The following is a 27,017-nucleotide window of genomic DNA, read 5'->3' on the forward strand; positions in this document are numbered from 1 at the left end:
TTGTCAGCCTTTCTTCGACATGTTTCCTAGAAAAAATGCCGAAAACCGACCTTAGAATGACCTCTCTTCACTTGGTGTAATGCTATGGATCCAAACGCTATTTTCATATGTTTACACAGGTCTGTGCCTTCTTAACTTCTCCAAAAGAGATAGTTTTAATATCCCTACATTTTTCTTTAAATCCTAATGTAACACTCTGGAAACTGCTCTCATAGTGCTAGCTCCACAGAAGACGATTGCTGTCGGTTCGATTCTAGTCACTGAGTTTCGAGTTAATCATTCTTTGGTACAGGAAGTAAGGTTAATCCCCTATCTCAAAAAAAAAAAAAAAAAAACCGACCCTAAAACTCACAGTATTACATAGTGTAACATGACTGTTATGGTTTAGGGCTATGAGATGGCGGCAATTGTCTGCACTACGCTGTCTTTTTCTGAAAGTCGTGTTATTTAGAGCGGGAGCTTACTATCAGTGAGGACTAAAATATATATTAAGTACTTCTTATCTTCAAACATTTAAAGTTAAAGCCTCAAATGCTTCCTTTTGAAAGGAACTGAAAGGAGTTAGAGTAAACAGCAAAAATATTATTGCTGTTTACTCTAATTACAGTACTTTTTTTTAAATCTATTTTTGCCATGCAGCAGGAAATTTGAGAAAGTTCATACACGGCATAGGTTTTCAAAACATATCTCTGATGAAATCTATCAATTCGATAAATTTTAGGACATTTATGGTATTTATTTATTTAGTCATAAATTTTAGGACAATAATTTATTACAGGTGAATTCAGGGTATCGGTGTCATGCTAAGACAATTTATATACTATAGTTTGTATTATCCTAAGCCCGCAGTCTGTCACTTGCGAAACTTTTTGTTTATGTTGCAAGGGCAATTATTCTTTAGTATTTGGCTAAATGATACTGAATATGTATGATCCTTTCTTTAAGAAAAATTAATAAGTTTGTCATCGTCTCCTTACTAAAATTTAAGCCTGAATTCGCCACTGGATACGGTGTAGATGTAATATAGGTTCCACATGGTGAACTGCCTATAAAATATAATACTTAACAGTTTATAATACTCAATAAACATTCGTAGTTATAATAAAGTAATCGGAAGGGATTTATTTTACTGTTTTGTTTCAATATCATTTCGATTATTTTTCACCGCACTTTGCACTCGTTATCTGTTAGGGAGGGGTGATGTTTACTGGAAAATAGGACGATAATTTTTGAAGTTAGTTCAAGTGGTGGTTTAGGATAGCTGGGATTTATTGGAGGAAATAATAAAAGAAATTCTCATAGCTCACCCAGGGCACTCTATTGATTATCGTAATAGTAAATATTCATTTCAATTTTAACATGATTAACACAGGGTAAGTAGTTTTTAATGCATAATTCAGTTTCAGTAAGTGTTTTATGTTTTTTCTCTAACGTTTGTATGCAATTATTCACCTTGCTTCAAGCGCGCGCGCACACACACACACACATATGTGTATATATATATATATATAATCTTATTCAAATTAAGTGGATATTGAATCTAACATTATTTCAAAGCCGAATAGAGAAACTACAAGAGTTTCGTGCCGAATATAGAAACTATAAAAGTTTCGCCGTTTCCAAATATAATCTTAATAATATAATCATTACTTAAATTAAGGGGATAAATCCCACATAGTTTTAAAATCCCCTTAATTTAAGTAACGTTTTCATTGCCGAAATGAAGCTTATTAGCTATTTATACTTAAGTAATATAATCATATTATTACGTGACACCTCCAGGGAGTCTTATATATACACGCCCACTATTTACCTTGGCGATATTTTTCTAATCGATGTAATTCTGCCGTTTGGAATGGCTAAAGTATATTATATCAAATACTCTGAATTCCTCCTATTAACGGATTTAAGCGTTAGCTGATAATGTTAAAAAAGTTACCTGCCCAGTTTAATCATTAGAAAATGAACTTTCATTAATCTCGATTATACTGTAAACATCACAGAAAGCATTACGGCTTTTAACAGTAGTCTCTGTTACTCGTTATTGATGAAAACAGCAATCGTTGCTGTTTCGCATATTAATGTGTTAATTATTACGTGACACCTTCAATGTTCATGCGCACTCAGTTTTGTCATTAAGGGTTTTAATTAGTGGAGCTACTAACTTGAAATCTAATAACGTGGGAGAGAGAGAGAGTACTAGATGACCCACGTGACTTCAATTAATGCTAATATCGAGAAGAACCTGAAATGTGTAGTTACGAGTTTATCTCGTAACTACACATTTCATTTTAGGATAGCTGGGATTTATTGGAGGATATAATAAAAGAAATTTATTATTTCCCGCAACCATATAAAATGCCACCTTAGTGGCATTTTATTTTCAAGGTTGTTGTACCTAAACAGGATCCTACAGACATTAAAATCTGTAATTATGAATACATTTGAATACACGATTATTATCATTGTGACATATTATCATGTCAAAAAATTTACTTAACATTGTTGTCGTTGTCGACCCCTCCCTCCATGGAATTCTCAGGAGTCATTAAACTGGCCTGTTAAAAATGTCATTTGTTATCTGAATAATTCAGTTCAGAAAATCAATTTATTGCTTTCAGCCAAACACTCACTTAAGTAAATCCTTACTCAAAATCCAGATATATTTTTTTTTATTATTATTCATTTTCTCCAAAAGCTATGAAATCTTCACATGCACTTATTAGATATAATAATAAATGCAGACCAGAAAAAAAAAAAAGCTTTCCTTTATAATTCTGGAGAGCCAAGATTGTGAATATGTTAGCAGAAATGTGTAAGGAAAAAAAGGAGTACAGTTTGTGAATATGTGGAATGAGTTTGAAGGACAAATTGTATAAGAATGATGGACTACATTTGAATGGTTTTGGTGTGAGTCATCTGGAGAGATTGCTGCTGGATGGAAGAACAATTGAGTGCAGAGAATGAATATGAGCAAGTAAGAAGTGATTGAAAAAGTGGGAGAGTAAGGAAGGGGAGATTGAAGTGGTGCTTATGAATGAAGTGGGTAACATGAGTGAAGGAATGAGAGAACAAGTGTGCTAGACAAACAGGGAAACAGGTTGACTCAGGGAACACAGTATGAGAAAGGGTCATGCTCAAAGAGGATGTGAATGTGTTTGTGAACATGAAGAGAATGGGATGGTCTCCAGCAAAGTGTGCAAATTGTGGAGGGCCACACCCTGCAAATTATAGGGACTGCATAGCATTTCCTCAAAACCAGTAAACCTATACAAGAATGCACGTCCTCCCATCAAACCACAGTCTCCACAACGGATGGAAGATCGTATGCTGAAGTTACAAGATCAACCTTCCTAAAAGACCCAAAACCAAACCAGTCACAGCAAACCAACAAACCTATCCTATTGAACATAACAAGTCACACAGGTGAAATACTTGTTGGACTCCAACAACCCAACTTAAGAAGCCAAGGATATTATCTGAAGGCACCTTAATCCTTAATGGATAAGGCCAAAAGAAAACCAAAATCACTTACTGATGGTCTATCAAACAAATTACAGGAGCTGCAGGAGTTTGCAGCAGAAACCCAAGCAGACATCATCCTCATAAATGAGTCGCATCTTCGTCCAAGTGACAAAATCAGAATTAACAGTTATAGCACTTACCGTACAGACAGATCCTATGCCAGAGGTGGAAGCACTGCCATCTTTGTGAAAAGAAACATAAAACATAATTCAATAGCCGAACCCCAAACAGAACACATGGAAACTACATGAATAGAAATACATATGGAAAACACAAGCAGCATCAGGATATATGCAGCCGCCTACAACCCCCCCCCCCAAATAAAAAAACTCCTTGAATCTGACTTAGATGTGATACTAAATACTGGCAAAGCAGTGATTATAGCCAGAGATTTTAATGCCAAACATTCAGTCTGGAATAGCAGAAACTGAAATATTAATGGAAGAATACTCAACTCTTATACCACTTCACGAAATATAACAGTGATAGGACCTACTAAACCCACACACTGCCGAGCAACCGGACGTCCTGATGTACTAGATATAGCTATATTAAAAAACATAGTGCACAGCTATTAAATACAAGCAATTAACGACTTAAGTTCTGATCACAGCCCCATCATATTGCAACTAGGCACCATACAAGATTTAATGGAAAACACCACCACATTTATAAATTGGAAACAACTTCCCTCAGCCTTCCAGGAAAACCTTGGCCCAATACTGCATATAACATCCACCGAACATATAGAACAAGCAGTGAAAACTCTTGAAAAATAACTGACAGCGATCACACAGATAACAAATATAACCAAACGTACACCATCAAATAAACTCCAAGAGGATATAAATCGTCTTTCAAAAGAAAAACATTAAGAAGACAATATCAGAGAACAATGGGCCCAGTGGATAAACAAGCAGTTAATAGAGCAACAAACCAGGTTCGGTATGCCCTAAAGGATCACCGTAACGAACTCTGAAATAACAAAATTCACTAATTAAACACAGAGGATCAGTCAATATGGAGAATGAGGAGATTACTCCGTTCGAAGCGGTTTATACTTCCTCCAATCCAAGGTGAATATAATATTGTCTACAACGACGAGGAAAAAGCAGAAGCATTTGCAGACAGCTTAGAAAAGAAATTGGAGTGAGGTGTAAAATAACTCAAAACGCCTCACCCCAATCCAACAACAAATCCATGTCACCAACAGAAATATATGAGATCTTAAGAAAACCAAATAACAAAAAGCTCTGGGTCTGGATGGAATAACAAACAAGGTGCTCAAGGTACTTCCCCACAAAGGAGTTATGCATCTGGTAGCCATCATTAATGCCATTGTTCGGCTAAATTATTTCCCAGAATGATGGAAACTTGCTGACGTTTTCCTAATTCCCAAACCTGGAAAAAATGCACAGTTTCCTGAAAATTACAGACCGATCAGCCTTCTATTATGCATAGGTAAGATAGCCAAACGGGCTATACTCATACGGGTTCAAGAAGCAGCAGATATCAACTATGTTATTCAAGACAGAGTTGTTGAATATATCACCCAAGGGTATGAATGGCACCAACACTCTGGCGCAGTCTTCCTGGACATCACTCAGGCATTTGATAGAGTGTGGCATCATGGTCTAATTTTTAAGCTACACCAAGTTGGAATTCCATTACCACTAATTCTATTCATCAAATCCTACCTAAATAACAGAAAATTTAAAATAAAATTCAATGGGATCAGATCCACAGAGAGGAGAATCACGGCTGGAGTCCCTCAAGGTTCTCTGCTATCTCCCCTACTCTTCTTCATGTACATGGCAGATCTCCCCAAATCGTCCCCATCTATCACCGCTCTATATGCCGATGACACAATCATTATAGCCAGATCCCTCCATCCACATCTGGCCACAAACAAGCTGCAGAGAGCAGTCAATGAACTGGAGGATTGGTACACCAAATGGCATATCGCAATCAACCCAAGTAAAAGCTCTGCAGTACTTTTCACCAGACGTAAAGCAGAACTGAATACAAGCATATAAATGTTTGGTAAAATCATCCCTTGGTACAATTCTACCAAATATTTGGGAGTTCATCTTGATAGACACCTTAATTTCACGACACGTATAGATAGTGTTGCCACTAAAGCAAGGCAGACATTAGCACAGTTATATCCACTTTTGAATAGGAACAGCTTCCTAAGCATAAGTAACAAAATTCTTCTCTACAAATCAGTGATCAGAACACAGCTAACTTACGCCTCTCCAACTTGGGGTCACATAGCTAAAAGCAACAGATTACAGACAATCCAGAACAAATGCCTAAGAATGGCATTTAATGCCCTGTGGTTCATCAGAAACATCCAGTTACACCAAGAAGCCAATCTTCAGATATCAAAACCTACATGATAGGCATTGCAGAGAAATTCTTCACAATCACAGATAATCATCCAAATCAGCTAATTCAACAGGCAGAAGATTACAAACCCTCAGATCGTTTCAAACATAAAAACACGAATTCCTCCATCGCAAGAGAAAGCTAATACAGCCTACAATGCTCACAATGAGTGGGTAAATTACCCACGATAATCCCATCACTCACAAACTAAAATCCAGATGAGGGGATGAAGAGTCAAGGACTCAGTCCATCAACCAATTAAGTTCCAAGTTCCTGGGTATTTTACATCTGGGTCTGGCTTCCACTGACAAGACCTCAACAAAGGTCGAAACCGGTCTGGGGTAGTAATCCCTTCCTATAATGCATAGCAACATACATGTCCACAAGGGGATGTGCTTTGCATTATGGAGAATACTAAGGAATGTGATCAGAACTTACTCCACCTTTGCCACGAGTTGCCTCTGTCCTAAAAGATTGCTTACGCTTGGATCTTCCGAAACTTTTATAGTTTCTGTATTTGGCACGAAACTCTTGCAGTTTCTATATATTCGGCTTTGAAATAATGTTGGATTCAATATCCACTTAATTGGTTAGTGATATTTTGTCTTTGTTTGGAATTACAGCAAAAAGAGCTATGGTTATGAGGCTCATATATTGTGTCTGTTAGTTATTTATGTTCATTTGGCTAATTTTCTTGTTATTTGAGATAAATACCTGAGTTTTCTGGAGGAAACACCCTACCAGCTCCATATGAGATTTGCTTAACTCAGTTAAAAAGCCTTTTATAAAAGTTTAATCTCTTTAGATGAGATTTGAACCCAGTTCTTTTGGCTATATGATAGGTGGGGCGGGGGGGGTGAATCTTGATTGTTGCACTGACAGCCTTCCAAATTTTTAGGAGAGTTAGTAAGCCATGTTCATTTGGATTAGGAGAATGTTGTAGAGCTGTGGTAGATTTCAAAAACAGTTTCACAGGTCAGTTTCAAACATCATCATTACTAACTGAGCTACAAGGGCATTCCCCACCTTGGTCATAAAAGCATTTCCATAGACACAAAGATATGAGATAATGTACACAGAGGCACTACAGGAAGACAAACAGGCTCATTTCAAAATGACTAACTTGACTGTCCTAACCTGGCAAACTATCAGTATGATAGGTGGGGAAGGGGGGTGAATCTTGATTGTTCCACTGACAGCCTTCCAGATTTTTAGGAGTCAGCCATATTCATTTGGATTAGGAGAATGTTGTAGAGCTGTGGTAGATTTCAAAAACAGATTCACAGGTCTGCAGCTAGAGCAATTTTTTATATTCATTTAGTTGAATAATGACTGTTCTTTAAGTTCGACCAAAATATTTTAAGTTGCAGAAGTTGAGAATATTGTAGAAACATTAGGATGTATGGAAAAGATCTTTTGAAAATGAATATGGATAAGTAGTAACTTAATAATAATAATAATAAAATTCAATTATTCCTAGACATCTGGTCTATGCCGACTGAGCTACTGAGGCTCTGATGCATTTGATAAGAGAAGGAGATGAGGAAGTGATTGGTGGTGGTTGTTGGAACAAATGCCTTGTATGGAGGATATAAAGAGCATGTAAGAATGGATATCAGTAGATTGTTGAGGAGAGTGAAAGATAACAGTGTGGTTAGTGTTAGTGTGTTGCCTCGATATGATAATGGCAAGTTGAGACGAAGAGCAGAGATCGTAAATGGCATGTTGCCATTAACTCCACTCTCTTCTCTATGAAGAGAAGAGAGTGGAGTTTATGAATGTGTGGGATGCATTTAAAGGAAAAATAGAATTATACAAACATGACAGGTTGTACTTGAATGGATTTGGTGTGAGTCAGTTAGAGAGACCATTCCTACAAGAAGGAATAATTGATGTGAGCAAGATAGCCGAAGAAGTAAAAGTGAAGCAAGAGATTGGGAGAGTGGAACTAGTGAGACTGAAGTTATTGTAAATGAGAATAGTAGTACTGTGAGTGATAATAGAATGAGAATGCAAGATGAACAGGGAAACGGGTGGAGTCAGAGTGGACAGGGAGACACAATATAAGGAGAGTGGATGTTGGAAGTAGTAGTGAATGTGTGTAAGGGAATGGGATGACTAGGGATGCAGTTGAGTCTGAAGAGATAAATAGGTTAAATGGAGATAAAGGCAACTAGGAATGGTTAGGTATGGGGAAATTACAACCTCCAAGTAGCATGGGCAAGACTGGTTATAGACCTAAAAGTGAATTGCTGTGTTTATTTACAAATGCCAGGAGCATCAGAAATGAGGGAGATGAAATGGTTTCATTGATTGATTTACTCACCCAAAAATTGTTGGAATAAGCAAAACATGGTTCAGATAAGGATGATATCCTGATGGGAATAGAAATGAAAGCATGTGACATGAGGATAGAAAGGGGGGATGCTGTTGAATTATGTCCACGCAAAGTGGAGATGCAAGATGTAAATAGTGGCAATGGTTTTGAATGAGCATGGCATGAGGTGAAGGTTGGCAAGAAGAGATATTTATTCAGATGCTGCTATAGGTCAGAGAATGTGGAGGGTGGTGATGAAGAAATGTATAAGCAACTTCTGTTAGTGAACAAGGGAAAGGTGATTATTATGATGATTTTAATTATGACAGTATAGATTAGAATGAAGAGATAGCATTTAGGAATAAGGAAAATGAATTTCTTGAGCTATTGAGAGACAACTATTACAGGCAGTATGTGAAGGAGGATACATGAGGATCAAGAGTTTTAGATCTGATCATTTCATCAGAGGATGTGATTGTGAGTGGGATTTTACACTTCCCTCCAGTTGGTGAGAGCGATCGTGAAGTGATCACCTGGGTCATGACTAGCCATATGAAGACTTCTCTGAGGAAAGGATATATGTGGAATTTCAAGGCTTGTGATTATGAAAACTAGGGGACAGCTTAGAGCTATAGAATGGAATGAGGTGTTAAGTGGGAGAGAGAGAAATGCGGCGTGGGAACTGACCAAAAGATATTTAACAACATTGATGTGTGAAAGTATTCCGAAGGTCAAAAGACTGAATAAAGTGTCAAATAATGAATAAAGGGATTAAGCATGAAATTTGGAAGAAAAGGATATTGTGGAGGCAACACAGGATGAATAATGGTAACAATCAATTGCATGAGGAGTATAAAGAGCAGGCCAGGAAGGCGACTCAGTTGGTAATAACAGCAAAACTATAGTATGAGCAGGCCAAGAAAAACCCTAAAGAGTTTTTCAGATATGTGGCAAGTAGAAGGGAAAATGATTATGATAAGATGATGTTAATGGATGAAAATGGTAGAATGGTAACTTCTGCAGAAGACATTGAGATATTCAGTGAACAGTTTATGAGGGTGTTTCATCCTCATCTGGTTGAAATTATGAAAAGCTCAAGTCTATTGGAAATAGGAGAGAATGGCTTGATTGTGAGAGAGAGCAGGATGTATATGAGGAAGTAAGCTTGATATCAATAAGGCAATAGGATTGATGACATATCACCACATGTCTTAAGGGAATGGTCCAGGGAATTGGCAGTAGCATTTGCATGCCTGTTTAATAAGAGTCTTATAACAGCACAGGTTCCAAGAGAGTGGAAAGAAGGTAATATTGTTCCACTGCATAAATGTGATGATAAGGCTACAAATTATAGGTCAATCTGCATATCTGAAGTTGTGGTTAAGGTACTGGAAAGATTGGTAAGAACTAGGATACAGAAATGGGTTGATAACAGCAGTATTCTCTGTAGCTGCCAGCTTGGGTTTGTTAAAGGGAGATTATGTTTTACTAACTTACTAACGAACTACAACAAGATGACAAATGTCTTGGACAAGGGTGATATACAGTGCTATACTTAGATTTTGCAAAAGCTTTTGATAGACTGCTACACAACAAGCTGTTAAATAAACTGAATGAAATAGGATTAGATAACAGACTAGTGAGTTGGATCTTGGTAATAACTGGCAGTGATATAGTTATCAGAAAATTGTATATGGGGGGGGGCAGTGCCCCAAAGGAGGAGGGTCACTGGTGGCATGCCACAGAGGTCTGTAATAGGCAGGGCCCATTGTTGTTCAGTTTGTACATTAATGATATTGGGGTAGGTTTAACTGGTGATATGCAGCTGTTTGCAGATGATGCAAAATTGGGGAGAGCAGTGCAGCGTCAAGCAGATGTTACAGCCTTACAGGATGTCTTGAGTATCTTGTATGAATGGCTCGATAAGTGGAACTATCCATTCAGTGTTGCAAAGTGTAAAGTTTTGAAAATTGGTAAGCAACATTATGCAAAGTATACACTTGGTTGGGTTAAACTTTAAAGGAGGTAGAGGAGAAAGAGTCTGGCAGTGATGGTGTGGGACTAGGACCTTAAATTCATTGCACAAGTTGTTAAGTCTTCACATTGGATAATGACAATGATGCAGAGGATCTTGATACAGAAACAAAGAGATTGTGATTCCATTGTATAAGGGTTTGAGAAGGCCTTGTATGGATTATTATGCACAGATTTAGTCACGAGGTTTCACGGTGACGAGAATATATTAGAAAGGGTCCAGAGAAGATTCACAAAGGTAGTAAGTGGTCTTTGGAATGTGGAGTATGAAGACAGATTGAAAAAATGCAAATTGCAAGCCTCGTGAATAGGAGTAGGTGGGATATGATAGAAACACATAAGTTAGTCAGGAGTTGTTATCAAGTTGACACGGAAGACATTTTTTATAGAATGGGAGATGGGGAAAGTAGAACAAGAGGCCATCCCTGGAAACTGTATAAGAAGGGTGTGAGCAGAGAACTAAGCAGAATGTTCTTTACATGGAAAATTGTTGGTGAATCGATTGCATTGCCTGCGTGTGTTGTGAATGTAGACATATTGAATCAGTTTAAGGCATGGTTGGATGAGCTTTGTGTGTGATAGTGTGTCCCCAGGGCTGGTGGAAGCAAGCATGCAAAGCATGCGAGCACCGCTACGAAGGGGACACCGAGGCACGGGTCATAAGTTCATTTTTAAGAAACAAAATTTTTATCATAAAAACAAAAAATTCTTAGAATGATCAATATTAAAATAAATAAGGCCGGATACACCGAATAAATAAAAAAAAAATAAAAATAAAAAAAAATTGTATATTGTCGGCTGTTTACAATTTTGCAGTGAGAGCAGGCTAAATGCTTGCCTCCAGAATCTAAAGTGAAACAGTGAACAGTTTTAATGCGCAGAAATGAATTTTCTTACAAAACATTTGTTGCTACGTAACCAGTCGTATGGTACTGTAAAAACTCGATTGAAGCTTAAATATTCCAAAGCACATTACATTCGATTGTTTACTTAGGTTAAGTCCCATGTGAATATTGTAAAAATAAACTTTGTTTGTCTTTGTATAGTTTGATTTAGATGTTATTGTAAATAACACTCTGGAAGTTAACTGTATATACTGCCTTAATAAGAATATGTTAGAGTGTTAAAAACAAAGGCAATGTTTATATCGACGAAGCTACATGCAATACATCTACATGGTGGCATTAGAAAGATTGTTATTAAAATTTGTTTGTATGAGAAAGGCTTGAAGGCTCTAAGTGTAAACATCTGCTAAGTCAGCCAGAAAGATTCAAACAACTTTCCGATGGCTGGCAACTTTCAATTAAAGGAAAGCGGAGGAGAACAAAAGGCATGCCGAACTTGAAACTTAAGATGAAAGAATCATACTGATTCTTTGGAGGTTGCCAAACTTCATGCAAGGTCTCAGAGGAGGTGTAATAAAAAGGGACTGAAGCAAACAGAAGGGGCTGCACAGATCCAGAGATTGCTGCAGAAGTAGATGGGGCCCGGTTCCAGAGACGTCCACAGAGAGACAGGAGAGGCTGCCTGGTTCCAGACACTGTCAAAGAGGAGGCAACTCGGTCCCAGACATTGCTAAAGCTGCCCGGTCCCAGACGTTGCCGAAGAGAGACAGAGCTGCTCGGTTCCAGACGTTGGTTGAGAGAGTTTTCTGCTTCCAGAAAGGAGCTTCTCGGTTCGAGACTTCGCTAGAGAGAAACGACTTCTAGGCTACAGAGGCTTTCAAATTGCCTAAAGGAGAAGTCCCAAACACAATAGAAGAGAAAAGTTTCCAGTCCAGAGGGATCCTGATTGATAGTTGACAACAGTTTCATTTTTCTTGGAGTCGGCATTTTTAGTTTCTTAGAGGCTGCAATTCAAGCTACTTGAGACAGCAGTCATCCAGGCATTTTTGACAAGCCCAAGTAGAGGAGAAAAAGCAAGGCAAATTTTATGAAGTACCTTTGCTCATAAGTTTTTCTTTTCGCCATGGGAGAATAACATTTTTCCGGAACTGTACGAGTCCTGCTACATTCCCAATTGATATAGCTGAAGCCAAAATTCCAGATGAAGATCTGAGATGAAAGAATTGCCATAGAACTTTTAGTGAAAGACTTTTGACTAATTGTGAGATACAGAGCCTTTGTAAGTTCAAAACTTTTATATAATTTCTCTTATAGTTGTATTAGAAAAACTTAAGATAAATGTTTAATAAGGTTAAGGTCCTTAAGAGAAGCAATTGGCATGTTAGAAGTTGATATCAAATTTGTAAAGATAACAGAGAGATTTAGGTAACCTCTGCGAGTAAGCTTGGAGTTGATTAAGTAAAATTTATAAACTGAGAATAGCTAACATTTTGTGTTAAAGAAAGTATTTTAAAGTTGAAGAAAAAAGGTTCTAAATTTTGCTAAAGAGTTTTATAGAAGAATAGAGAAAGCAATCTCCCTAATGTTTAAATTCGTGTACATTTCATAGCAATGTAAATAAATGTTATTTGACTTTCTTGTAAACATAGCATGTAATAATATAAACAAGAGAGATTCTGAGAGAGAGAAAGCACGCACAGCTACATTAAAAAAACGGAGAATAAATACGAGGCTAATCTTCTTGAATGGCAGTCAGTCTCAAGTAGAGTAATGTGGGCAAATATGAGAATGGGGAACTGGACAATGAGACTTATTTATGCGTATGGTCCCACAGAAGGTTCTACTAAGGTAGAAGTGGAGGAATTTTTTGACGCTTTAGAAAAAGCAACTGACACAATGAAAAAGGAAAAGTTGGTCCTTGTTGGGGATCTAAATAGCAGAGTAGGAAATGATTGTGAGACATACAAAAATATTTTGGGAAAATTTGGAGAAAAGAGCAAAGCTAATAATAATGGCAAATATCTGTTGGATTTCTGCTCAGGACATGGACTGGTTATTACTAACACCATGTTCCAACATAAAAATGTGCACAAATTCACATGGAGAGAAGAGGCTAGGAATAAGAAAAGTCTCATTGACTATGTTATTGTTGATAGTGATGTTTTCTCACTGGTGCAGGACGCCAGAGTGTACAGAGGATTTGAAATTGGAAGTGATCACTATTTAGTCTTGAGCAGGATAAAATTGAATTTCATATTGAAAAGAATAACACGTAAGAAAGTTTTAAAGCGAATAAAAGTTGAGCAGCTCTCAGATGTGAACTGTAGACTAAAATACAGAAAGATTATTGAAAAGAAAATGAAAGAGTTTGAGAACAGGAATCAAACTTTGGAGATTCAGTGGCAAACTCTGAAGAAAACATTGATTGATTCTGCCAGAGAAGCATGTGGTGAGGTTGTGTGCAAGGATAAAAAAATCAGAACTCCCTGGTGGACACAGGAAATTAAAGAGGCAGTGAAGGAAAAGAAGAAAGCATGTCAAAAGTTCCTGTCAAATAAGTCAGCTTGTGCTGTTAGAGAATATAGAGACAAATGCAAGAATGCTAAACACTGTAAAACTAGCTAAACAAAAGTCATGGAGGACTTTGGCAAGAATATAGAAAATAAATATCAAGAAGGTGGCAAAATATTCTGGAGGTCGTTGAAGAAGCTTAGGAATGGAGGAAAGATTGCTGTAAAAGGAGTTAGAGATGATAAAGGTGACATGAATACGGTAGAAAAAGATATCCTTGAAGTATGGAGTAATTACTTTGAAAAACTGCTAAATGAAACAAGCAGTGATGATATTACAGTGGTAAAAAACACTGACCAGGCCTGCAGTCAGGAATACATATCCATACATGAAGTAGAAAAAGCCATCAAAGGCTTGAAATGTGGAAAGGCAGCAGGAGTAGATGATATTCGACCAGAAATGCTGAAGTATGGTGGTATAAGAGTCTTACAGTGGCTGCACTGCATAGTTCAGAAAGCCTGGACAGAGGGACGAATTCCCGATGATTGGAGTAGAGCTCTCATAGTACCCATATATAAAAAGGGAAATAAAACTGAATGTGAGAATTACAGAGGTATTTCCCTACTGAGTGTTCCTGGCAAGATCTATGCAAGTATACTTTAGAAACGGTTGAGAAGAATTGTGGAAGAAAAGCTTGGTGAATAACAAGCTGGATTCAGGCCAAATAGAGGCTGTAAGGATCAGATCTTCACTTTACGACAAATAGTCGAGAAAGCATGGGAATATAACAAAGATCTGTGTTTAAGGTTTGTCAATTTGGAAAAGGCATATGACAAAGTGCCAAGAGAGAATCTATTCAATACGCTGCAGTTATATGCCACGAATGGGGCATTATATCAAGCAATACTTAGTCTTTATTTGAGTTGTAAGTCAGCAGTTAGAATTGAAGGAAGTATAGGAAGATGGTTTAATGTTAAATCTGGTGTGAGACAAGGATGTACATTATCCCCTCTGTTATTCATTATCTATATGGATCACATTATGAAGGAAAGTGGTATTAAACCTGATATCAAAATTGGAGATGTTAATGTCAGCTCTTTGCTTTATGCGGATGATGTTATACTTCTAAATAAATCCGCTACAAGTCTGCAAGATTCTCTGACTAAATTCAATTGCTGTTGTAATAGATATGGTATGAAGGTCAGCAATAAAAAGACAAAGACAATGAAAATAGGCAAAATCATTGAAAATGTCAACTGTGTTGTGAATGGAGAACCTGTGGAACAAGTAAAACATTTCAGCTACTTAGGCACGATTTTTACTGAAGATGGTAAATTAAATATAGAAATAGACAACAGAATCAGCAAAGCTGGTATGGTGGGAAGTCAATTGAATAAATTCATATGGAATAAGAGAGAAATTAGTTGGACCACTAAATTAGCTGTATACAAGACAGTGTTCAAACCAGTTTTAACTTATGGATCTGAGAGCTGGGTCAGAAGTAAAACACTTGACCAAAGACTAGAGACCGCAGATATGAGAGTCCTGAGAAAGATTTGTGGTGTGAACAGATGGCATCAATGGCAATATCATATTAAAAATGAGGATATTAGGAAAGAACTTGACATTGTCAGCATCCAGGAATGCGTTAGCAGAGCTAATCTCAGGTGGTATGGTCACTTAAATAGAATGGGAGAGGAAAGATTAGCACAACAAGTGTTCTCTGCCAGGTTTGCAGGAAAACGACCCAGAGGAAGACCAAGATATAGGTGGATTGATACGGTACAAAGTGCCTTAGACAATAGAAATATAAGATCTGATAATGTTGGAGTCTTGACAAGTAACAGACTGATTTGGAAGAAAATTGTAGATAGGAAGTTAGTAATGATGTAATTTTTTCATGTAGTACTGTCATATGCTGTACACCCCTTGAGGGTACATGGCAGGAATTTGATGATGATGATGTAAAGAAAAAGACATCACAAGTAATTAATAGAAATTACAAGTATACAAAGTTAAAATAATAATAAAATTTTAGAGTGTCGCAGTAATGACAGGATAGCAACAGTAGATTTATAACAGTATGCATCTCAGTAGGCTACTGACAGTAGCGCAGTGCGGACTATTGTTTCGTCTCTGTGTCGTGTCGTGTAATAATTTCCTGTGGGTATAAAATAGAAATTCAATCAAAAATTTAAAAAAAAGTTATCTTGTGCACAAAATCATAAACGTCATGCTGCGAAAGAAGCAGATATTAAGAAACAAACTGGGGCTCTTAATAAATTTGTTAAAATATTAAAATATTCTGATGCAGATTGTAACTAACTCGATACATCTGAAATTAGAGTTGACGAACCGTGCACATCATCCAGTTTGAATGAAAGTACTATTGTTGTGTTTCAATTTATGATTTCTACTCTAATCTTACAAATTCCTTTTATCTATATTCTTCTAACTTCTATGCCCGAGATTTTAACCAAAACTTATACCAATATCTAAGTTATTGCTCCCCGTAGTACCTCTAATATTTGTATTTATACTGCGCCTTTTGGGATATTTAGTTTAGGATATTACATACATAAACAAGGAGAAAGAACTCAAAAATATCTGAAAGTGTAACTATTGTAGTCATGACACTTAACTCGATTCTCAACTTGAATTTTTCGCGTGACCAAGTACAATATTTTCAAGTGGTTATCAACTGCACCATTTATGTTGTCATGAATAGGGAGAAAGTCAATCGCGAATATATCTCTTAGTATTTAAATATTATTGCAGTCGTGACTCTTAATCTCTTTCCTCAACATTAAATTTCCCGTGTGATTAGGTACGATGATTTTAAGCGGTGCATTGGATTAGCAACATCAGACAACTCTTTTATCATTGAACAAAAGGTTTATTAAGTTTCTAAACATGGTACAATTCAAATACTAAACTAAAATACTTATAGACTAACATTAAATCATTACAAGCAATATGGCTATTTGTGATTATGCCGCCATACACATTAATTCATAAATTCACCTGATGTGAACAAATTAGATCAATTCACACTATCTGATTATTCATACTGAAGTAGATTAACAAATCATTCACTGCTAACACATACTTGTGACATTTCAATTATTTTATACATTACATTCAATTCTTAGGATACGTAATTACTTAATTCACACTATTCCGTTATACCGTTATTTGCACTAACACACAATTATGTCATTTAAACATCTTGTGCAATATAATAGACATGCAAAAATACCTTAGGACTCTTAATCATTCACAAATCGTTAACACTAGTCAATCTACACATAACACATTTTATCATATACTAAAGTCCCAGTATAACTTCAACAGTTCTGTATTGGAATCACGATACTTTTCACAGACAAATTTCTAACTAACATAGGTTATGATTTACAGTACCTTTCTTGAGCTCGTTAGTCGATCTCTGGCACGGGCAAGCAGGTTTTTCCTCCCGGAAACTCGGGTTTTTCGTCCTGTAAACTCAAGAAAATCGACCGTAGAACCCACATTATTTCAGACATTAAATATATTGTGTTAGGGTTAGGGACCACGAGATGGCGGCACATTTGAGCCGTCTCTCTTCACTGTGTACCGCTTAATTAGTGATAGCCTTGGGTCATCTATCTCTGATTGGTACCAGTGGAGATTGAACTGCCCACTCAGTCTCCAAAAGTTAGATAGGGCTAAATGGCCTCGCCTACTCCCCATATACGGGAATAAAAAGGCGTTAGCTGATTTTTTTTTTTTTTTTTTTTTTTCTGAGCTCTTCGTATGGGCCTTTATTCTTTTCCAAACGAACCTCTGGTATAACTTCTCGTAACTCTGCAATACTTTAACACACATATTTGCTCTACTATCAGCAACGAGGACATAGATCTCTTTACGGTTTTCTGCTTTGCGTAGTTATCACTAGCATCGAAACAAAGAAGATCCCTCATTTTCTAGGACTCTATGGCAATTTTTCCTTTGCTTCCTACTCAGGAAAACGGGAATCGAAATCCCGCTCACTTTCGTTTCCGTGTAGTGACAAGGAGATATCACCCCTGTCGCCACTCAGGAAAACCCCGTGAACTCCCCCAGAACCAAAACCAAACTCCACGGCCAAAAGCGACTATTCAAAAAAAGTCTTCTCTAGGGGGTTACCAACCCTTTTATAGCTGCTGCCCTAACGGCACCTTTTCTTACTTCCTTTCTCCTCCTACTTGTTTTTTTTTATCATCGACCAATTAGGGTGGCGTTTTCTCGCCAAATGTCATTTGATCGGCAAGCCTGTTCTCAATGTTTCAATCCGGGGATCAGCCCTAAGCGATAGCTTTGCTTTTCTTGTGCTAGCCTGACTTAATCCCCTTTCAAACTTTTTTTATGAATTCTACTTAATTACTTAATCTCTCCCATAACGTATTTTATGACTCACCCCTTTCTACTTATTTACTTAACTCTTTCATTTTTAATCGTATTACAATATTAATGTATACTTTCCTTTGTTAACTACTTATTTAGTTAGAATTTCTTATTTTAAGTCATATTACAATACTAATACATTCCTTCCTTTATCAGCTACTTTAACAACAACCCTTACGTTTTAGACATTTTACTGGATGCAAGAAATTTTCCATTAAATAATTCATTTTTTTATGCAGGGATTTTAATTTATGATATTTATTCTTCATGTTACACCATGATAGCTGAGAATACTATATTCCTAAGATATCAGGTGTAACACTATTACAACTGTTGAACAAGATAACAAGATGCAGGATTTAAGTGAAAAACAGTTAGAAGCTTTAGTTGTAGTTGACCACGAAACTAATACATTGTTAATCTCTGTAAATTTAGAAGATCCAGGTGAATGGGGGAAATATTGATGAAAAATTCAGAGTTGTTTTAATTGAAATGGGGCCTGTTCAAAAGAAAAATATAATATATCCCAGAGATACTTATGGTCATAAATTTGGCGACACATATTACAATAGAAAAATCGAAAACGGGGAGCTCATGCCAAGAACATGGCTGATTTATTCTAAAATTTTAAATTCTTTTTTTTGCTTTTGTTGCAAACTTTTCGCACCTACTGAATCAAGTATTCTTGTAGAAGGTTATAATGATTGGAGAAATGTAAGTACAGCTTTGCATAGACATGAGACTAGTTTAGCTCACATGAAAAATTTCATAAAATGGAAGGAACTTGATAAAAATTTAAAAAAGAAAACTACTATTGATTGCCAGACTCAACGCATGTATGAAATGGAAAAGAAACATTGAACGAGTGTTTTAGAACACTTGATTGAAATTATAAAATTCCTTAGTAGCCAAAATTTAGCTTTTCGCAGATCATCTAATAAATTATATGAAAGGAATGTTGAAAGTTTATTTTTCACTTGGTTAGAATATAATAAATTTAGTTTAATCCTTTATCCAAGTGTGAGCAAACAAAGTTTGCACCTGAAAGTATCTTCAGGACTAGGGTAAGGTGGTGCAACTCATTGCAAAGGTGGAGAAATCCACTATCACTCCTATCTCAGTATCACCCATAATGCAGAACACATCTCCTTGCAGATATGTCTAATGTTATGCATCACAACCCAGACTAGTTTCGACCTTTATTGAGGTCTCTTCAGTGGGAGCCAGGCCCAAGTGAAGATACCAGCCAGAAGCATGGTCATCTCTACCCTGGCTCCCACTGAAGAGACCTCAATAAAGTTCGAAACTAGTCTGGGTGGTGGTCCTTCCCTTAATGCATAACATTAGACATATCCACAGGGAGATGTGTTTTGCATTATGGGAGATACTGAGATAGGAGTGATAGTATCTTTCTCCACCTTTGCAACGAGTCGCCTGGTGTTGCACCACCTTACCCCAGTCCTGAAGATACTTTCAGACGTAAACTTTGTTTGCTCACACTTGGATAAAGGATTAAACTAAATTTATATTCTAACCAAGTGAAAAATAAACTTTCAACATCTATCTCTAAATCCTGAGTAATTTATTAAAAAGGTTGCACACCATTTGGCAACTCCTATAGGTAGAGATGACCTTGCTTCTGGCTAGTATCTCCACTTGGGCCTGGCTCCCAGTGAAGAGACCTCAATAAAGGTCGAAACTAGTCTGGGTAGTGGCCCTTCCCTTATGCATAACATTAGACATATCCGCAAGGAGATGTGTTTTGCATGATGGGAGATACTGAGATAAGAGTGTGATAGTAGCTTTTTTCACCTTTGCAACGAGTTGCCTGGTGTTGCACCACCTTACCCCAGTTCTGAAGATACTTTCAGGCGCAAACTTTGTTTGCTCACACTTGGATAAAGGATTAAACTAAATTTATTATATGAAAGGAACAATGGCAATTTTTTAAAATTAGTCGAACTGTTTGCGAAGTTTGATCCCATTATGGAAAATCGTGTTGAAATGGCCCTGCAAGGAAAGAATACAGTACACTATCTAAGTAAAGACAGTCAAAATGAAATATTGGAAACTAAGTAATGCCATCAGGGATACAATTTTATTATCAATTCGAAAATCTAAATATTATTCCATAATTTTAGATTGCACACATGATGCAAGTAAAACAGAACAAATGACCATTATTATTTGCTTTGTTTCCTGTGAATGGAATTGTCAAGATCAGGGAAAACTTTTTAGGTTTTGCAGATATATCAGATTCTACAAGACGTGGTTTATGTGCAACAATAGTGGAACAACTGGAAAAATGGAATATTCCCATTGAAGACATGCAAGGTCAAGGGTATGACAATGGGGCAAATATGAAAGGGAAAAATATGGGCTCCAAAATTGCTTTTGAACAAAAATCCTCGAGCTTTTTGCGTGCCATGTGCTTCTCATACTCTAAATTTAATCATTAACGATGCAGCCAAAGTGAATGCAGATACAATTAGTTTCTTTGCAATTATTCAAGAAATATATAATTTCTTTTCGTTCTCTTACAAACGTTGGGCAATCCTTTTAAAGTTCGTAAAAAATTTAACATTGAAACAACCATCAGAAACGCAATGGGAAAGTAAAATTAATGCAATCCGCCCTCTATGATATCAGTTAGGAGAAATTTACGATGCACTTTTTGAAATTTTAAATAATGAAAATGTTAATAAAGAAACTCAGCATGAAGCACAAACATTATGTGCTAAACTGAAGGACTACAAATTTATTTTTTCTCTTATAATTTGGCATGATTTACTTAACTGAATAAGGCCTATGAGTAAAATGCTTCAAGACAAAAATATGAATATTACACTTGATTTACAATCTATCGAAAACTTAAAAATATTCTTACAAGAGTATCGATTAGATACAAATTTTAAAGAAGTTCTAAAAACGGCAAAAGAAATGAGTGAAGAGGTGGATGGAGAACAAGAATTTAAAACTGGTACGGAAGTTCGATGACAGAAGAAGACACGACAATTTGACTACGAGTATCGTGACGAAATGGCACAATCGCCAGAAGATAAATTTAGAGTGAATGTGTTTTATACACTTCTAGACGTTGCAATGTGTTCGTTAATAGAACGTTTTGAACAACTAAAAAGATATTATGATAATTTCAATTTCTTGTATAGATTACTACAAATTAATAACGAAGATTTACGAAAAAATTGTGACAATTTAGAGATCCTCTTGATGGACGGCGACAGTAAAGACGTAAATGCAATAGAACTATATCACGAGTTATGTGCTTTCCGGGATATTTTTCGAAATTAAATATTCCAAACCCTTTCGATGTTCTTAATTTTATTGTGTCCAATAATTTAACTTTCCCTAACTTTTCAATTGCTTTAAGAATAACTATTAACCTTACCTGTTAGTGTAGTGAGCGGTGAACGTTCGTTTTCCAAGTTGAAATTGATTAAAACCTACTTAAGAACAAGTATGTCACAAAAAAGGCTTGTTAGATTGGCATTAATAGCTATTGAAAATGATATGTGCAGAATTAGATGTTAAGACCATTATTTCTAATTTGGTGAATATGAAATCAAGAACCCTAAAATTTTAATAAAAAAATTTCAAGTATATTTATGTAATTTAATTTATTTTCTGTTATTCTGTAAACATTTTATTTTTTGAATACTTATATTAATATTAATAAAATGTTATAATTATTATTTCTGAATTCTTTTCTTATTTTCTCATCTATCTTGAGTTTCTTTTATTTTCCTAAAAGATAGTTCCACTTGTAAAAATTTTTTAATAATTTTTATAAGTTACTAAGAATTTAGTAAAATGCAAAAAAAAAAAAAAAAAAAAAATCAGCCAACGCCTTTTTATTCCCGTATATACAGGGTGTTCGGGATAAATTTGACAGTTTCATAAGGAAAAAGAAAATCTTCTTTGTATCTATTAAATTTAATGAATTGACAAAAAAACATTACAGGCAGAGTTAATTACAATACTATCAACAAGATTTACTCAAAATAACCACCATTAGCATCGATCACAGCTTCAATTCTGCTTCGGAACCTCGAACAAGCTGATGCTACAGTCTCCCTGGGAAGGGCCGCAAAAACTGTTTTAATTTTATCCATTAACTGGGCTTTTGTATTACTGGAAGTGCGATTGGTGTCTTTTTCAACTGCGCCCCATACAAAATAATCCATGGGGTTAAGGTCTGGGGAGTTTGGAGGCCAAACATTTGGACTGGTGAAGTCGTAGAAATTTTCAGACAACCATTTTTGACTTTTCCCAGAGGTGTGGCAAGGGGCCGAATCCTGCTGCCATACATACGGCCTACCATTGGCTACCCTTGTTATCCAGGGCTTGACTACAGTTAGCAACTCCACGAACAAAGCCCGAATTCCAATGCCAGGGTTCTTCAACACCTGTTCCTGCAGATTTGCGAGGAATTCTGCTGTACGAACGCAATCAGATCGTCTGCTAGGGATCTTTCTTCTTGCTACATCCTCGTAGTCACCATTGCAAGTCTCTAGTTCATGCCTGATTGTTTTTACTGTATTCAGGGAGCATTGGGCAGCAGTCGTAATATCCTTATTTTGATGGCGGGCACGAATCATCATGATACAAGTTATTCTCTTCCATGATTCAGGTGGGTTCCAGCTATCCATCCTTTCTGACATCTTGTATATGAATGAAGAAGGGTCCAAACTTTTAAATGAAGAGAAGTGTGTGTTAATACATGTAACTTACGGAAAAATATAATTAATTATAAATATGTCAAATTTATCCCGAACACCCTGTACGGGAGTAGGCGAGGCCATTTTGCCCTATCTAACTTTTGGAGACTGAGTGGGCAGTTCAATCTCCACTGGTACCCAATCAGAGACAGATGGCCCAAGGCTATCACTAATTAAGCGGTACGCAGTGAAGAGAGACGGCTCAAATGTGCCGCCATCTCGTGGTCTCTAACCCTAACACAATATATTTAATGTCTGAAATAATGTGGGTTCTACGGTCGATTTTCTTGAGTTTACAGGACAAAAAACCCGAGTTTCCGGGAGGAAAAACCTGCTTGCCCGTGCCAGAGATCGACTAACTCGGGAACCGGTCGAAAAAAGGCTTAGAAAAATTTCCTCTGGTCGCCGACTAGACTCGAAACCAAGACTTCCTTCGTGCGGCCTAGCACGGTGGTGTGCAAACGCCACATCCACTGAGCTACACAGGCTCCCTAGTAAATTGCAAGAATTTTTTAAACTTTAGTTCAAATAAATTTTAACTTTAATTAAAATTCATTTTAATTTTGTTAGCGATTCGGGTCGGTGAGAAGGCTATAATCCCTGTATCATTATATTCAACGAGTAAAGTGAAGTGGCTTTATCAAAATTTGCTTTTGATAAATATTCAAAAAATTCTCAAAAAACTTTTGAGAATTTTTTGAATATTCGGGTTTTTAATGATTATCCTGCCTAGTCAACACCTCCGGTTCGTTACATTTAGCGAACCAATGTGTGGCTGTTCTGTCAAAATTTATTTAAATTTTGACAGAACAGCTACACGTTTTTAAATTTTTATTATTGTAAAAGAACCACACATGCCTGGATCGTTACAGGGGCGCTTAGATAGACATTGCATGCGGGCGGCAAAGACCCTAGCGCCGGCTCTGCGTGTACTTGCCATGATGAATCTCTGACTCCATGGAATAATATTAAATTATCATCTGATAATAATCATTATTTATTATTATCAGATTCAATTATTATCAATTAATATCAATTATTATCAGATAATAATAATAATAAAAAAAATTGTGGAACGAACAGATGGCATTGGTGATAGAATCATATTATTATTATTATTATTATTAAACAAGACCTCATGGAGTCAAAGACTCATCTAGGAGGTCCTTTTATCTTACACACACATCTCATCATACCGGGTCTTAAACACATTCAAACTCCCTGCAGACACCACACTCTCAGGCAAGGCATTCCAATCATTCACAACTCTGCACGAAAAAAACCTGCCTCTCACTCCCCTACTCACACCCTCTTTATACAGTTTCCAGGGATGACCTCTGGTTCTCCCCTGATCTCCCACTATTCGCTGTAGAACTTCTCCACCATTGATCCTATAGCAACCCCTTACCAACTTGTAGGTCTCTATCATATCTCCCCTCTTCCTTCTCTCCACTAGTCTCTGCAAATTACATCTTTTCAATCTTTCCTCATACTCGACATTCCAGAGGTCAGAAACTACCTTAGTCAGTCGCCTTTGGACCCTTTCCAACATCTCTTCATCCTTCTGAAAACCAGGTGACCAAATCTGGGCACAATAGTCCATGTGTGGCCTAATCAAAGCCTTATACAATGGAACAAGAATCTCCCTACTTCTACATGTCAGTGTCCTCCTCATCATTCCCAGAAGTCTTTGTGTTGTCTTCACAATTTTGGCGATGTGACCCCTAAATTTTAGATCCTTATCCACTATCACTCCCAGATCTCTTATTTCCTCTACTTCCAACAATATATTTTCACCAAGCATAAATTCTGCATCCCATCTTTGTTTTCCAAATTTTAAAACCTTACATTTTGCAACATTGAACTCACATCCCCATTTGCTTGCCCAATCACTCAATTTATTCAAGTCTTCTTGCAAGGCCACAACATCTTCACTACTCTTTATGGTTCGTCCCAACTTTGCATCATCTGCAAACAACTGAATATCTCCATCCAAATCTTCGCCAATATCATTAATATACAAGTTAAATAGTAATGGCCCTAAAACAGATCCCTGAGGCACTCCACTAGTGACTTTCCTTTTCCTGGATATTGCACCCCCATACATAACTTGTTGATACCTATCAGATAGCCAGTCTCCAATCCAATGCACTAATCTAATATCCAACCCCATCTGCTCTAGTTTGACTGTCAACTTATCATGAGGCACTCTATCAAAAGCTTTTGCGAAATCCAAGTATATTATTGTGTATCCTTCTCCTCTGTCCAAGGAAGCAGTCACTTTATTGTAATAAGTAAGTAGATTACTAAAACACGACCTCCCTTTAGCAAATCCATGCTGTCCATCAAAGATTATACCATTGTTGTCAACCCAACTCTGGATCCTAGTTCTCACAAGCTTCTCCAACAACTTAACCACAACACCTGACACACAGATAGGCCTATAGTTTGATGCTTGAGTTCGATCACCTCCTTTATGAAGTGGCACAATCTTGCCCTCCTTCCACTCTTTAGGGACTTGACCAAGTGCAAGACTCGTATTAAAAAAATATGTCAAGGCAGGTGTCAACTCTCTGGCACATTCCTTCAGAATACGCGGTGATATATTATCAAGTCCCACAGCCTTATTTACATCTAGTTTACTCAACTCCCCAAACACCTCTTGCTCACTTACAGTCAGTCTCTCCTCCCCATCATCAACTGCTCTTAATCTCTCCATGAAGTCACATTCACAAGATTGAAAGATCTTTATGAACTGCTCATTAAGTATCTCCACCACACATTCTGCAACAGCTGTCTTTATACCATTTCCTCCAATCAATGTCATCCTTCCATAATCATTCTTTCTTTTGCTGGCTACATATCGAAAGAACTCCCTAGGATTCTTTTTAGCTTCATTAGCTAACTGCTGTTCATACCTCTCTTTAGCTACTCTCACCAACCAAGTCACTCTCCTTGCCTGGTCTTTGTAGAACTCATGAAATTGGTTACTTCCACTTCTCTTATGCTGCCTCCACAATGCCCTTTTTCTCTGTATTGCATGCTTAATCTCTTTATTCATCCATCTCACACCTAACTTATTTAACCTTCTCACCCGTGGTATACATTTAGACATTGCATCCACTAAATATTTTTTGAAAATCCCCCAAGCTGCATTGATCTCTTTTCCAGCTAACTCCTCATTCCATGCTACATCTGCAAGCTGTCTCCTGAGCTCTTCATAATCACCCCCCTTGTAGTTCCACATATACCCTTTTTTCACAGGGGTCCTTGCACTGCTGGCAACCACCCAAGTAATCACCTCATGGTCACTTTCGCCAATTGGTGGATGATTTGATACCTCATTGATAATTACATCCTCCGATGAGATGACCAAATCCAAGACCCTTAATCCTCTTGTGCCCTCTGTTACACACTGTCTGAGGTAGTTATCCCTCAAAAACTCAAGAAACTCATTTTCTTTACTTCCAGTTGCTATCTCTTCATTCCAATCTATATTGCCATAATTAAAATCACCCATAATGATCATCCTTTTCTTATTTGCTTGGCTTATTTGACTATACATTTCACTATCACCACCATCCACATTACCAGGTCTATAACAACATCCCACCAAGTATTTGAATCTATTCACCTCTATCTCACACCATACTGCCTCAAAACCACTGGCCCCATTTCCCCCTTGCATCTCTACCTTGTATGGACATAACTCTTTCTCTATCATCAATTATAATATTAAAAATATTAGAAAGGAACTTGACATCTTTAAAATTTACGGTGATATTGTCACTTAAACAGAATGGGAAATGAAAAGTAACAAAAGTTATTGATAACATGACAGTAGCGAACACACCTGGATTAGACCCAGAGAAAAATCAAGATTTTGGTGGATTGTTACTAGCCTTGATAAGAGGTTAGTAATAATGTAGACTGTATATCTAGCAGCATTTAAAAAAGGAGGGTCACCAGCAGTGTGTCCCAAGGGTCTGCTCTTGTGTCCTGGACTTAACTTATTTGTTAATAGTTCATGTGGATTGACTGGGGATCTTTAGTTGTTTGCTGATGATGCAATGTTTTGCAGATGTTATTATTATTATTTGACATCTCCAGGAGTCCAAAGGCTCATCAAGAGATATGTCAAGGGAAGGCTCATTACCTGTTCTACACCAGTCAGTCTGCCAACTGACCGCAACTACACCAATGCTATCTACTGCCAATCACCACCACTAA

The 27,017-nt window shown here is 36.9% G+C and overlaps 1 protein-coding gene across 2 annotated transcripts in view; it reads left to right on the top strand.

Annotated features, from left to right (window-relative positions):
* The first annotated feature begins 956 nt into the window (after nt 1-956).
* The window catches only part of Hsdl2 (Hydroxysteroid dehydrogenase like 2), a 96,029-nt gene continuing 69,968 nt past the window's right edge, over nt 957-27,017 (top strand). For both annotated transcript variants that reach the window (XM_090410646.1, XM_090410648.1), the window contains exon 1: nt 957-1,373. In XM_090410646.1, the coding sequence (XP_090266772.1) occupies nt 1,360-1,373 (14 nt within the window). In that variant the 5' untranslated portion in view covers nt 957-1,359. The remainder of the gene's footprint in view (nt 1,374-27,017) is intronic.

Source organism: Typopeltis vanoorti, chromosome 20, assembly GCF_054136105.1.
Source record: "Typopeltis vanoorti isolate ZY-2024b chromosome 20, IOZ_Tvanoo_1.0, whole genome shotgun sequence".
NCBI lineage: Eukaryota > Metazoa > Arthropoda > Arachnida > Uropygi > Thelyphonidae > Typopeltis > Typopeltis vanoorti.